General features: G+C 30.6%; 2 protein-coding genes across 2 annotated transcripts in view; one reads left to right on the top strand and one right to left on the bottom strand.

Moving 5' to 3' along the window:
- LOC111681351 (histidine-rich protein PFHRP-II-like) overlaps positions 1-12077 on the bottom strand; it is a 64853-nt gene that overhangs the window by 45648 nt on the left and 7128 nt on the right. The window lies entirely within an intron of this gene.
- On the top strand, positions 683-1531 carry LOC111681338. The gene is made up of 2 exons (XM_023443086.2): positions 683-842; positions 904-1531. The coding sequence occupies exons 1-2, from the start codon at positions 828-830 to the stop codon at positions 1246-1248; spliced, it is 360 nt and encodes a 119-aa protein (XP_023298854.1). The 5' UTR covers positions 683-827; the 3' UTR covers positions 1249-1531.

Genomic DNA, 12077 nt, shown 5'->3' with positions numbered 1-12077 from the left:
GAACTAGAACTGAACTAGAACTGAACTAGAACTGAACTAGAACTGAACTAGAACTGAACTAGAACTGAACTAGACCTGAACTAGAACTGAACTAGAACTAAACTAGAATTAGATCGTAACGATAACTGAAGAACAGTAATGCAAAAAGATTTGACTCCTTTCTACTGCTGACAAACATAGCTAACAGCTAGACAAAAGATTGCATAGAATTAATGTAGGTTTGTTTTTAGGCAAATTGAAGCATCTTTTTCCGTACATAAACAGCCGTGAAGAAGACAAGAACAAAAAAATAAAAATGTTTATAATATTACAGCAACAGTTGATATGAGCGACAACTGAACGAATTAGCAGCAGCAGAAGATACAAAAACATCACAACAGCTGCTGCCAAAACGATAACTACTGTTTTAGCAAAAGTCAGCAAGTTGCAGAATAGAATAAATAGAAACAAATGAAAACTGAAGGAAAAAATACTCAAAAATAAATTCTGACAAAATGCTGCCGAAACGAAAACGATTCAAAATACAAACAAAAGACTAGAGCATTATGCAGATAAAGAGTTTTATGTCGTTTTTCCAATGTAATTTAGTCACTATTGTTGTTATTGTTATTGTTGGTGTTGCATTTTGATGTCATAGTAGTTGCATTGTTTTAATGAACTTAATTTTTGTATTTTGCATAAAAATCTAAAATCTTAGAAAATATAAAAGTCGTGGCATTGTAAACATCGAACATCAGTTGAAGTTTTCCAGCGCAACATAACAAAACAAAAGGATTAAGAAAATTGGTATAAAAAGCAAAAAAAAAAAAGGAAATAGAAAAACAAACATGTTAAACAAAGTGGTAAGTAGATTGAAAGAAATATTTTGAATTCTAAGAAGAAAAAATTTTAACTGGATTACAGACTTTCGCCTTGTGTCTAGCCTTTGTGGCTTTGACCTCTGCCCGTCCTGGCTATTTGCATGGTCATCATCATGCTCATTTGGATTATCCCTTGCTGCATCATGAGCCTTTACATGTTGCCAAATATGTCCATGTGCCAGCTGCAATATCCCACCAAAGTTCAACTGTTATACATAGTGCTCCTATTATTAAGCCTGTTGTGGTGCCTGTTGTTAAACATGTTTTGCCCATAGTAAAAACTTATCATGCTGCACCAATTATCAAAACTATACATCCTGCTCCTTTGCATTATGATCCCTTCTATCATCATCATTTTGATCATCATGATTTTCATCATTATCATTAAATGAACTACAAACTGTCTTCTGTTCTTGATCTAATCATCTGAAAGATTTTGCTGCAAATTAAAGAAGAAACTCTCCCTCCATATGAGTAAGTCGTTCATATTTACATGAGTCTGGAACATCATTAAATGTTTTTTTTTTGTTTTTAATTATTTTTTATTTTTATAAAGTAGGAGTATTTACAAAAGTGAAGTGTTTATTTTACAGTTTAAATGTTAATATTTTTTGTTGTTAAATTTACTTGGAAACTAAAACAAATAAATGCAAAGATACAAGGAAATAAAAGTGTAAAAAATATAATTTTTTAAAACGGCATATTTGCTTAAAATGTGATTAAATAATTAATTGATCATAAGATATAGATCTAAGCTTTTCAAAAAGCTATTAATAACATATGTTGGATTGGATTGTTTTTGGTACAAGTTTTATCAAAATATATGGTTTAATTTGGTAATTAATATTAATCATACGCTTCGGTGGCGGAATATATTAAATGTAAATAAGAAAAAGTTTAAAAGCAGCAGCTGTCCTTTAGTAATTGAATGGGGAACAAGAAACTGATAACTTTTATATCTATATTGTGATCATAATAATATCTAGAAAACATTTCAACCTGAAAACAGGGTTCTAATTACCACATAATAACAAATATTAAAAAAATAAAACCAAAGTGCGGGCATTATTTTCGAAAACAAGTTAGGTGGGTAGTTAGTTAGATAGATAGATAGATAGATAGATAGATAGATAGATAGATAGATAGATAGATAGATAGATAGATAGATAGATAGATAGATAGATAGATAGATAGATAGATAGATAGATAGATAGATAGATAGATAGATAGATAGATAGATAGATAGATAGATAGATAGCTAGATAGATAGATAGATAGATAGATAGATAGATAGATAGATAGATAGATAGATAGATAGATAGATAGATAGATAGATAGATAGATAGATAGATAAAGTTACTTAGTTACTTAGTTACTTTATTCGAAGAAATATCTACTCTTAGGCCTCTATCGAGCATGTTGCGCGCTCCTTAACCTGTGCCATGGGTAGAAATCGAACCCTACACCTCCGGTATACCCGACTACAACTCTAACATCTTGAAATTTTTTCTAGTTGATTAATTGCTGTAAGTAATTTATTTTACATGAATAACAACCAATTTTCCTACGATTTTCCGAAAGTTCTGAAAAATTTCATAACAGGCGATCCGAAATGTCTCTTCAAACATAATGCAAACTTTGCTATTAGACGGTACACAGAGGCTAAAAATATACACGTCTGACACCAAATTGATACCAACGTGTTTATAATATCTTTACAAACAATCCATAGTGAGCTCTCCACGTTTAAGTTTAGATTTCGACAACGGATGTTATTGAAAAATTATAAACACTTCGGTACCAGGCGTGTATATTTCTTTCTCCCTCTGTGTAGTCACAGAATTTATTATCTTATAAAGTTATTTAATAACTTACATACATAAGTGTAATATAAATAGTGAGTAGAGGTTAAACTTAGAAACTAACCAGACACTATAATTTAATATATTCTAATTAAAGTTAATGGCAAATTTAATAATACTTATAATTTTATATAATTAATTTCTTAACTTTTATGTTACATATTGAGAAACACTACATATGTATATGAGGTCTTAACAGATCGCCGGAAAAATATTATTGAAAAACTATTAATAAAATCTTAATAGTTTTGATTTGTTTTAACTCTGACAACTAAAGTCTTGCAAGAATTATGTAATAAGAAAAAGCAAAAAAAACTAAAAGTGAAAGGTTCTATTAATATTCTTGTCATCACAGATACATATTGTCGTATAGTTGTCATTGACTAAAGTTAGTAAAAATGTTTGTAAAATAATCGAAGGTTTTAATATATTTAAATGTTTTATTAACTTACTTTTAGAAAACTAATAAATATTCTAACTTAGGTTATAAATTAAATGTATTCCACTAATAGTTCCTCCCTCTTCTGGCGTTTACAACTGCAAATCTTAGCAGGTATTGATTTATTTATTCTACTTTAATACTTTAGTTTAATACAAGTGGAATCAGGGGTCCTTTGATTTGTGTTTTTATAGCTACACCACTAGAATGGAAAGAACGTTATGTATTTTTTGTTAAGATTGTTACATTCTTAAATAAGCACCCATTTCTGTTCAGTGTCAGTTAAGCTATGTCCATCTGTGCATCCAGGAAAACCTACAGGTTGCAATTTTCAAAGATACTTTGGTAAAATTTGACACAAGGACAAAGCTTTTTAAAATGGTTGAAATAAGATCATTATAACTCTATATCTAGAAAATAAAGCATTTGGATATTATTTTAACTCAAATTCATTGTATGGATCAGATGAGGCCCGATCATTGTGAAAAGCGAAATTAACATTTACACTGTGACTCTATCCGTACAAATTTTGGTAGAACGATTAACTATAACATTGAAGTTGTTAATGTTTCATCGTCATACTAATGTTTTAAAGTGTATTTTCATTTTCAAATCTTTTTCTGTAGGGGACTCATCTGTGTGGGTCAGATGAGGACCGATCATTGTGAAAAACGAAATTAACATTTAAACTGTGATCCTATCCGTACAAACGATTAAGGATAATATTAAGGTTTCATCGAAGTTTCATCGTCATACTTATATTTAAAAGTGTATTTTCGTTTTCAAATCTTTTTCTGTAGGGGACTTTGTATGGGTCTTGTGAGGCCTAATCATTACGAAAAATGAAATTTACATTTACAAAGATTTTCTGATGTTTTGTAGAGATTCTTAAACTTTTAACATAACAATGAGCTTAAAAATCCTATTCAGAGGTTACGGTTGAACTGGGTCTACTGCGAATTCAACAATGTTCAAAAGTCTTCGTTCTTGGGACAGTATGTGTAAATTTCACCAAATTATCTTATAGACAGACGGACAGACAGACTGTCGATAGTTTTAACGTGAGCACCTGCCGTGTCGGCCTTATCTCACGGTGGTCTTTTTCATCCACTGGGTAGACTTAAGAACGGTCTACCATCGCCCCTTTGTCTTCAATGAAGACGCAGGTGGCAATTTTTGCACATTGGCTATGACCGGTACCATGCGCAAGTACTTTGCTGGAGTACTCGAGCTATCTAATCTCTTGCCAAAGTAGTCACGTTGTAAAACAACCTCACTACCATGGCTCTGTTGATTCGGCAACAGCACCTAGAGACGTAACCGGTGGACCGAAGCACGATCCATCAATAAGCCGTAGACATCGTTCTTACTCACAGTGACACGCTGTGGCAAGTCGAATATGAACAGAGTAAACTCTGAACATATCTGGACAAGGAAGGAAACTTAATCGGTATCTCTTGTATATGATATCTTTCATCCATCATCATTCAACCCAGCACACATCTCATTTATTCGACACATTCATAGAGAAAAACATACGACACATTCATTTAGGTATACGGGTGGATGAGTCCCGCATACCTCTACATTCATTCTTTATCATATACAATTGATACCAACTCATTTCCAACGCTTAGTCCCACAGTCACTCCTCTGTGGGGTATCTGTTGATTTTCGGCAACAGCACCGAACTTTATCCCGAAATATTGACTATTATCATGCATCAGTCTTTTAACCGCCACTTATTCTCTTCCCGCGAATTTGGGTTCAACCAACAGCCACTACGTGGATCCCGAAGGAACCTCAACCAACTGACCAGCCAGGACATAGTCCTGCGGCCAACTGGCCACCCGTAGTACCAGATTATGCGGTGCTCTGGTCAGACCTCTGGCAATCTATGCAAGGACTAAGCCAAGCAGTAGACTGAGACAGACGGACAGACAGAAAGACAGACAGACAGACAGACAGACAGACAGACAGACAGACAGACAGACAGACAGCAGACAGTCAAACAGACGGATGTACAGAGGGATACTGCTTAATTTACTCAGACAGTAATTCTTAGCCGATTTTAAGTTGGTTTTAGAAGCAATTTTTTTATTGTTGCAAACATCAAAGCAAACGCATACTACATGCTCTCCCCACTATAGTGTACATATTGACTATACACAGAGGAAAAAAAATTAACACACCTGGTTGCAAATTGACACCAAATGTTTTAATAACATCCGTTGTCAGTATATACACTGTACGACAACACTATGTTATTTTGACAACACAACGTTGTCAACATTGCAACAATTCGTTGTCGCAATCTTAATTTTATACACATCCGATGTCTAAAATCCATATTGTGACAACGAATTGTTGCAATGTTGATAACGTTGCGTTGTCAACATTGCATAGTGTTGCCGTACGTATGTATATACTTGACAACGAATGTTATTGAAAAATTTGGTATCAATTTGTTACTATATAGTTTTACTTGTTTATTTTAAATTTATTTAAATAAATGTCCAAGTGGGTCATTAAACATTGACGACATATTATTAAATAAATTTGTACTTGTTTATTAAATCGACTTCTAAAAGAAAAACAGACTTAAACTACTTTAATTGAATTATAATTTGTATGCAACATATAAAATATGCATATAAATATTAGGGAGGTTCAAAAAGCGGAATAAAAATAGATTACGAAATGAATCTAAAACTCTGATCGACAAAGAGCTTTGTTAAGAGCTCTCTTGCTCAACCGATAAAAACGAGTAAAAGAACTTAATTTTTACTCTCTGCCAATGTAGAATCCAAAAGCCATAAAGATATAATTTCGTTTTCCTAGATCTTTTAAAAACCCAATAACACTTTCAAAATCTTTTCATTCACTAATGTAGAGTTTAAGTTCAAGAGTTGTTAAGAATAAATGCTTCATTAATATAACAAATATGTTTACCCGTTTTTTTATTTACTTCCACTGAAACCCCTAACATTTATCTTTGCTTTACTTTTTTCTTATCTAGTTCGAAAATGTTTAATAAATTGTATTATTAATGTAAATTAATTGCATGAGCAGCAAGTCGAATACATTAATTACAAAATAATAAATAAATCTTACGCAAACATTTCAATCGATTGCAAATTATTTGCAATTTTTTATCTTTAATCGTTTTTTAAACATTCTACTCTAGACGTACATAGGTACATATTTGGTAAAATCTTCAATAATGGGAAAATCCGGTTGAGTTTTTATGTTCTTAAGTAGATTTTTATTACAAGTAATAAATTGTTGTTTGTCTCAACTGAAAGTTAAATAATTATTTGATTAGATCTTTTTAGAATTAGGAGAATACAAATATTTGTTTGTAAGATTTAAGTTAGAGTATAATGGAAATAAACTTATTAGTATAAGAGAGAAGTCTGAGTATAAGGGTATAACAGAATAATTTGAGCATAAGACAATAGTTTGAGTACTATACAGTAGTCGACTCTTCTACTTTTCAAATTTTCGACTTTTTTCGACATTGTTCTACTTTTTCCGACTTTATTCGACTTTTTTTTTGACTTTTTAACTATTTTCGACTTTGGTTAGCTGGATCAAAGAATAAAAAGTTCCTTTTTTTTGAGCATTTTATGATTTTTTCATATTTCTTCCAAAGGGAAGAAATTTTGAACGGAAAGCACTGAGTTCAACCCCAATCTGTGTCGACTTTTAATTTTTTTCACGACTTTTTCCGACTCTTCGATTTCTTTCGACTTTTTCCGACTTTTCGATTTCTTTATACTTTTTCCGACCTTTTCCGACTTTTATTTACAAAGTCGACATTTTGACATTTTTCATAGACGATAGTCGAGTTATCGACATTTTTGGAACAAAATAGTCGACTTCGAATTTTTGAAACAAAATAGTCGACTTCGACTTTTTGACAAAAAGTCGGTTGTTCGATTATTCGAAAGTCGATTTATAGAACCCTAGTCTGAGTGTAAGAAACTGCCTGAGAATAAGACAATAATCTAACATTAAGACTATTGTCTGAGTATATTAAAGTATTCTCAGTATAAGGCAGGTTTTAGAGTACAATTCAACATTACGTCCGAATATAAAGCAGTAGTCCGAGTACATGACAATATTCTGAGTATAAGACAGTGTTCTGAGTATAAGACCGTAGTCAGAACATAAGACTGTAATGTGAGTGTAAGACAGTAGTCGAGTATAAGACTGAGAATAAGACAGTAGTCCGATTATGAGACAAAAGTGTGAGTATAATGTAGTAAGACAGTAATCTGTATATATGACAGTATTCTGAGTATAACACAATGTTCTGAGTATAAGACAGTAGCTTGAGTATAAGACAATAACTTAAATTTAAGACAATAACCTAATAGTTTGAATATAAGTCAATTGTGTGAGTATAACACAAATAAGACTGTAGTCAGATTATACGACAAAAGTCTGAGTATAAGTCTACCATAGCATGATGAGTATGACTCAGTAATCAGAGTATAAGACAGTAGTCCGATTATAAATCTAAGTATAAGGCTATAGTCTAAGTATAACACAACATTATGTTTACAAGACAAAAGTCTCAGTATAAGACAGCCGTCTAAATATAACACAAGATTCTTTGTATATGAGAGTATTCTGAATATAACACAATATTGAGATTATAAGATAGTAGTCTGAGTATAAGACTGCAAACTGAGTATAAGACAGTCTAAGTATAAGACTGAGAATGAAAGAGTAGTATAATGTAGTAGTCTGAGTAGTTTTAGCATAAGACAGTAATAAATGTGTATGACAGTATTCTGAGTATAACACAATGTTCTTAGTATAACTAAGTAGTCAGAGTAAGATTATAAATCTGAGTAGAAGACTATAGTCTAAGTAACATAACATTATATTTACAAGATAAAAGTCACGGTACAGGACAGTAGTCTAAATATAATACCAAATTCTTTGTATAAGAGAGTATTCTGAATATAATTCAATATTGAGAGTATAAGACAGTGTAAACAATATTAATAGTATAAGAGTGTAAGTTGTATGAGCATAAGACTGTAAGTATATTTATGTATATGTCAATAGTATTAACAAATGACAGTAGCCTGAGTATAAGACAATAGACTGAGTATAAGACAATAGTCTGAATATTACGAGTATGAGAGTGTATATTCTTAAACTCGTAACAAATGACAGTAGTCTGAGTATAAGACAGTAGTCTGAGCATAGGACAATAGCTTGAGCATATGACAATAATCTGTGTATAAGACAGTAGTCTGAGTACAGGACAGTAGTCTGAGTATAAGACAGTATTCTGAGTATAAGACAATAGCCTGAGTATAAGACAATAGCCTGAGTATAAGACAATAGTCTGAGTGTAAGACAGTAGTGTAAGTATAATCCCATATCCCTTATTATAAGAGAGTGGCCTAAGTATAAGACAATAGTCTGAATATAAAAATTTAGACTGAGTATTCATTTGACTATATGATCATAGTTTCAGTATAATACATTAGGCGAAGTATAAGACTAAGTATTATACGTAATTTGATTATATTCTGATTGTCTGTGTATAGAACAATAGTGTAAGTCTAAGTGTATGAAAATAATCTAGTATAAGAAATTAGTCTGAGTAATTAGTGCGATTAGAGAACAGTAATTTGAGTATAAGACCATCAAACATTAGGCGGAAACTAAAACACAAGCCTGTTAATCTTTTAACATTTCACTGTCAAACAATTTGTCTCGAATATCAACATGTTAAGTTCAGCTATTTTTAATCCACTTACCAGCGCAAAACTTGAAACCCCTCAAATGCTTTCAACAAAAAGCCGCAAGCATATAAAGTAGTTTTCCCGGTTTTCAAAGTAACGAACATCAATCAAATATTTTCAACACTTTAATATTATAATTTGTTTTTATTATTAGTTAAAATGTGGTTTTCTAATTAATTTAAATGTTGTTGTCAACTCTGATTTAAATTGCAACAATCTTTATGTGATATAAGACACATACGATGTGTGAATATTTTAATTAATGATCTCATTTAGTTTAAATGAAAACCATAATAAAAGTTAAATTAAATGTTAGATTTAAATAAATAAGAGATATTAAAAATTCCGTTACTAATCGAAGTGACAAGTAGATGATTTTGCTATAAGTTTGATACAAACAAATAAGGCATAGTTTTGTGGTTCATTGATCTTGTTTGGGGAATAGGAAGATGTTTTTTTGTTTGTTTGTTAAAATAACGATAAAATATAAATTTTATTTTAATAAAACTTTTTTATTGGTATTCATTCATAAACAAAAGACTAGAGCTGTAAAAAAATATATTATTTTTTGTTAAACAATTTCAAACATTTATGCCCAGCAACATTTTTAATATTTAGTCGAGGTATAAAAAAAGTTTTAGAAACAAAATTATAGAAATTTTATGTAATTTCAAAATTTTTCATAAATTTCTCCTCAGTTAAGTGAATTGAAAATCTTTTCGAATTTGCTAATATTGTGATTGTTCAAAACATTATTGTGAATTATTCACAATAATGTATTATTGCTAAATAACGTTAAATTTTTCACTAGGTTATTATTTTTATTATTAATTTGCTATGAATTGAAACAAACAAAAAAACTATTTTTAAATCAATAAAAGTGTGTTTAACTGTTGCAAAAAAAAAACAAATTAACATAATATTGTTTATGTTAATTTTTCTTTTTATAATCTTAGCTGTCATTTATTTCTTTCGTTATTATTATTATTATAAATATTTTTCAATAACTAATATTTTCTCATTTGCTTTTGTCTTAGAGTTATTTGTTGTTAATAAGCGCCTACTTCTTCTATGTTTCTTATAGTTTCTGTCCAAACTGGGCGTCTGTCTATAATAATCGGTCTTGTTGTCTTAGGTGTTGCTAACAGCAGCCACTACTATTTCAACAACTGCCATCGTTTGCTGTTTCGTATAATGAATTTATTAAAGAGTCATTATTTTAATTTTAACAATTTGTTTAAATATGATTTTTATTAGATGTTTTTTTAGTTTTATAAAAAAAACATGATTTAAATTGTTACAACTTTAATAGATGGATAATAAAATGGATGATCTAATTAAATCAGGGTTTGGGTTATTACAATAAAAATACACCACTATAGTGGGGAGGGTATTATACGTTTGCAACAAATAAAAATATTGGTCCAATACCCACCTTAAAGTATACCGATCGATTCAGAATCATTTGAGTCGATTAAGACATGTCCGTCCGTCCGTCTGTCCGGCTGGCTGTCCATGTAAACCTTGTGCGCAAGGTACAGACCGCAATTTTTGAAGATAATTTGATGAAATTTGGACCAAGCTTGTTTTTTTGGAACAGGGACGCAGCCTATTGAAAATGGTTGAAATCGGTCCATTATTTCACCTAGCCCCCATACAAACCCCCTTCAAAATATGTCTTAAACGTCTATAATTGACTTGTAACCATTTGTATCTCAATGAAACTAAACAAAACTAACTGTTATATAAAAATATATCCTTTTCCCAAATTTACCGAGGATCGGCCCATATTTGACCTATATAAAGCCTCATTTAGAAATTTTAGTTTTTTTATCAATAAATTGCTTAAATATTTTGGAATTATGGTAATATTCAACGTAAAAGTTTCTTTATAAAAAATAAAAATTTTAAAAATTTGCTCATGATGTAGGGTATTATATGGTCGGCCATGCCCAACTATACTTCCTACTTGTTTTTTGTAAAAGCCGTGATAAACAGTTGTCAGTTCTTACAACGCTGTCAGTAAAATGTTCAGAACACGTCAACAACAGTAGAGTAGAAGGCAATATATTAAGTATTAGTCAATAATCTGAGTAAAAGACTTCAAAAGACTATAAGGCATTAATCTAAGTATAACACAATAGTCTATGTATAAGGCAGTGTCCTCATTATAAGACAATAGTGTAAGTATTAGACATCAATCTGAGTATAAGACAGTAGTTTCCGTATAAGACAATATAAAGACAAAGACAATATAAGACATTAGTCGAAGTACAAGACAGTACTCTGAGTATAAAACAATAGTCGAAGTATAAGACAGTACTCTGAGTATAAGATAATAGACTAAGTATAAGACGTCTAATTATAAGATTTTTTATTCAGTAATCAGAATATAACAACATACTCTGGTTATAAGACAATAGTCTATGTATAAGACAATAAGAAAGTAGTCTAAGTAGAAGATGATATTATGAGTATAAGAGAGTAATATGATTAAAAGACTATAGTCTAAGTGTAAGACAGTACGCCGTGTATAAGACAGTAGTCGGAATATAAAACTACAGTTTAAACTATAATATAACAAAAGTCTAAGTGACATTGAGTTAAAGATAATTTTAAGTCTTAGTCTGAGTATAAGACATTAATATGAATATAAAAGAGTAGTCTGAATATAAGGCAATAATATATGTAAAATACAAGTAGTCTAAGTATAAGACAATAAGAAAGTTGCCATAGTAGCAGATAATATTCTAAGTATATGACAGTAATCTAAGTATAAGACAATATTATATGTATAAGACAATAAGAAACAAAGTCTGGGTATAAGATAATATTTTGAATATAAGATAAGATAATAAAAGAGAAGTCTGAATATAAGACAATAGTCTACTTATAAGACAATAAGAAAGTACACAGAGTAGCAGATAATATTCTGCGTATAAAATAGTAATCTGAGTATAAGATATGTTTAAGACAGAAGTTTGAATATAAGACATTTGTCTAAATATACTCTCAGTACTCTAAATACAAGACAATAGTATATGTATAACACAATGAGAAAGTAGTCATGGTAGAAGATAACATTCTGAGTATAAGACTTTAGTCTGAGTATAAGGCAAGTCAGTGTTGTAGGTAATATGTTGAG

This window comes from Lucilia cuprina, chromosome 5 (genome assembly GCF_022045245.1).
Source record: "Lucilia cuprina isolate Lc7/37 chromosome 5, ASM2204524v1, whole genome shotgun sequence".
In the NCBI taxonomy this organism is placed as follows: Eukaryota; Metazoa; Arthropoda; class Insecta; order Diptera; family Calliphoridae; genus Lucilia; species Lucilia cuprina.
This window is presented reverse-complemented; position numbering and strand designations above follow the sequence as displayed.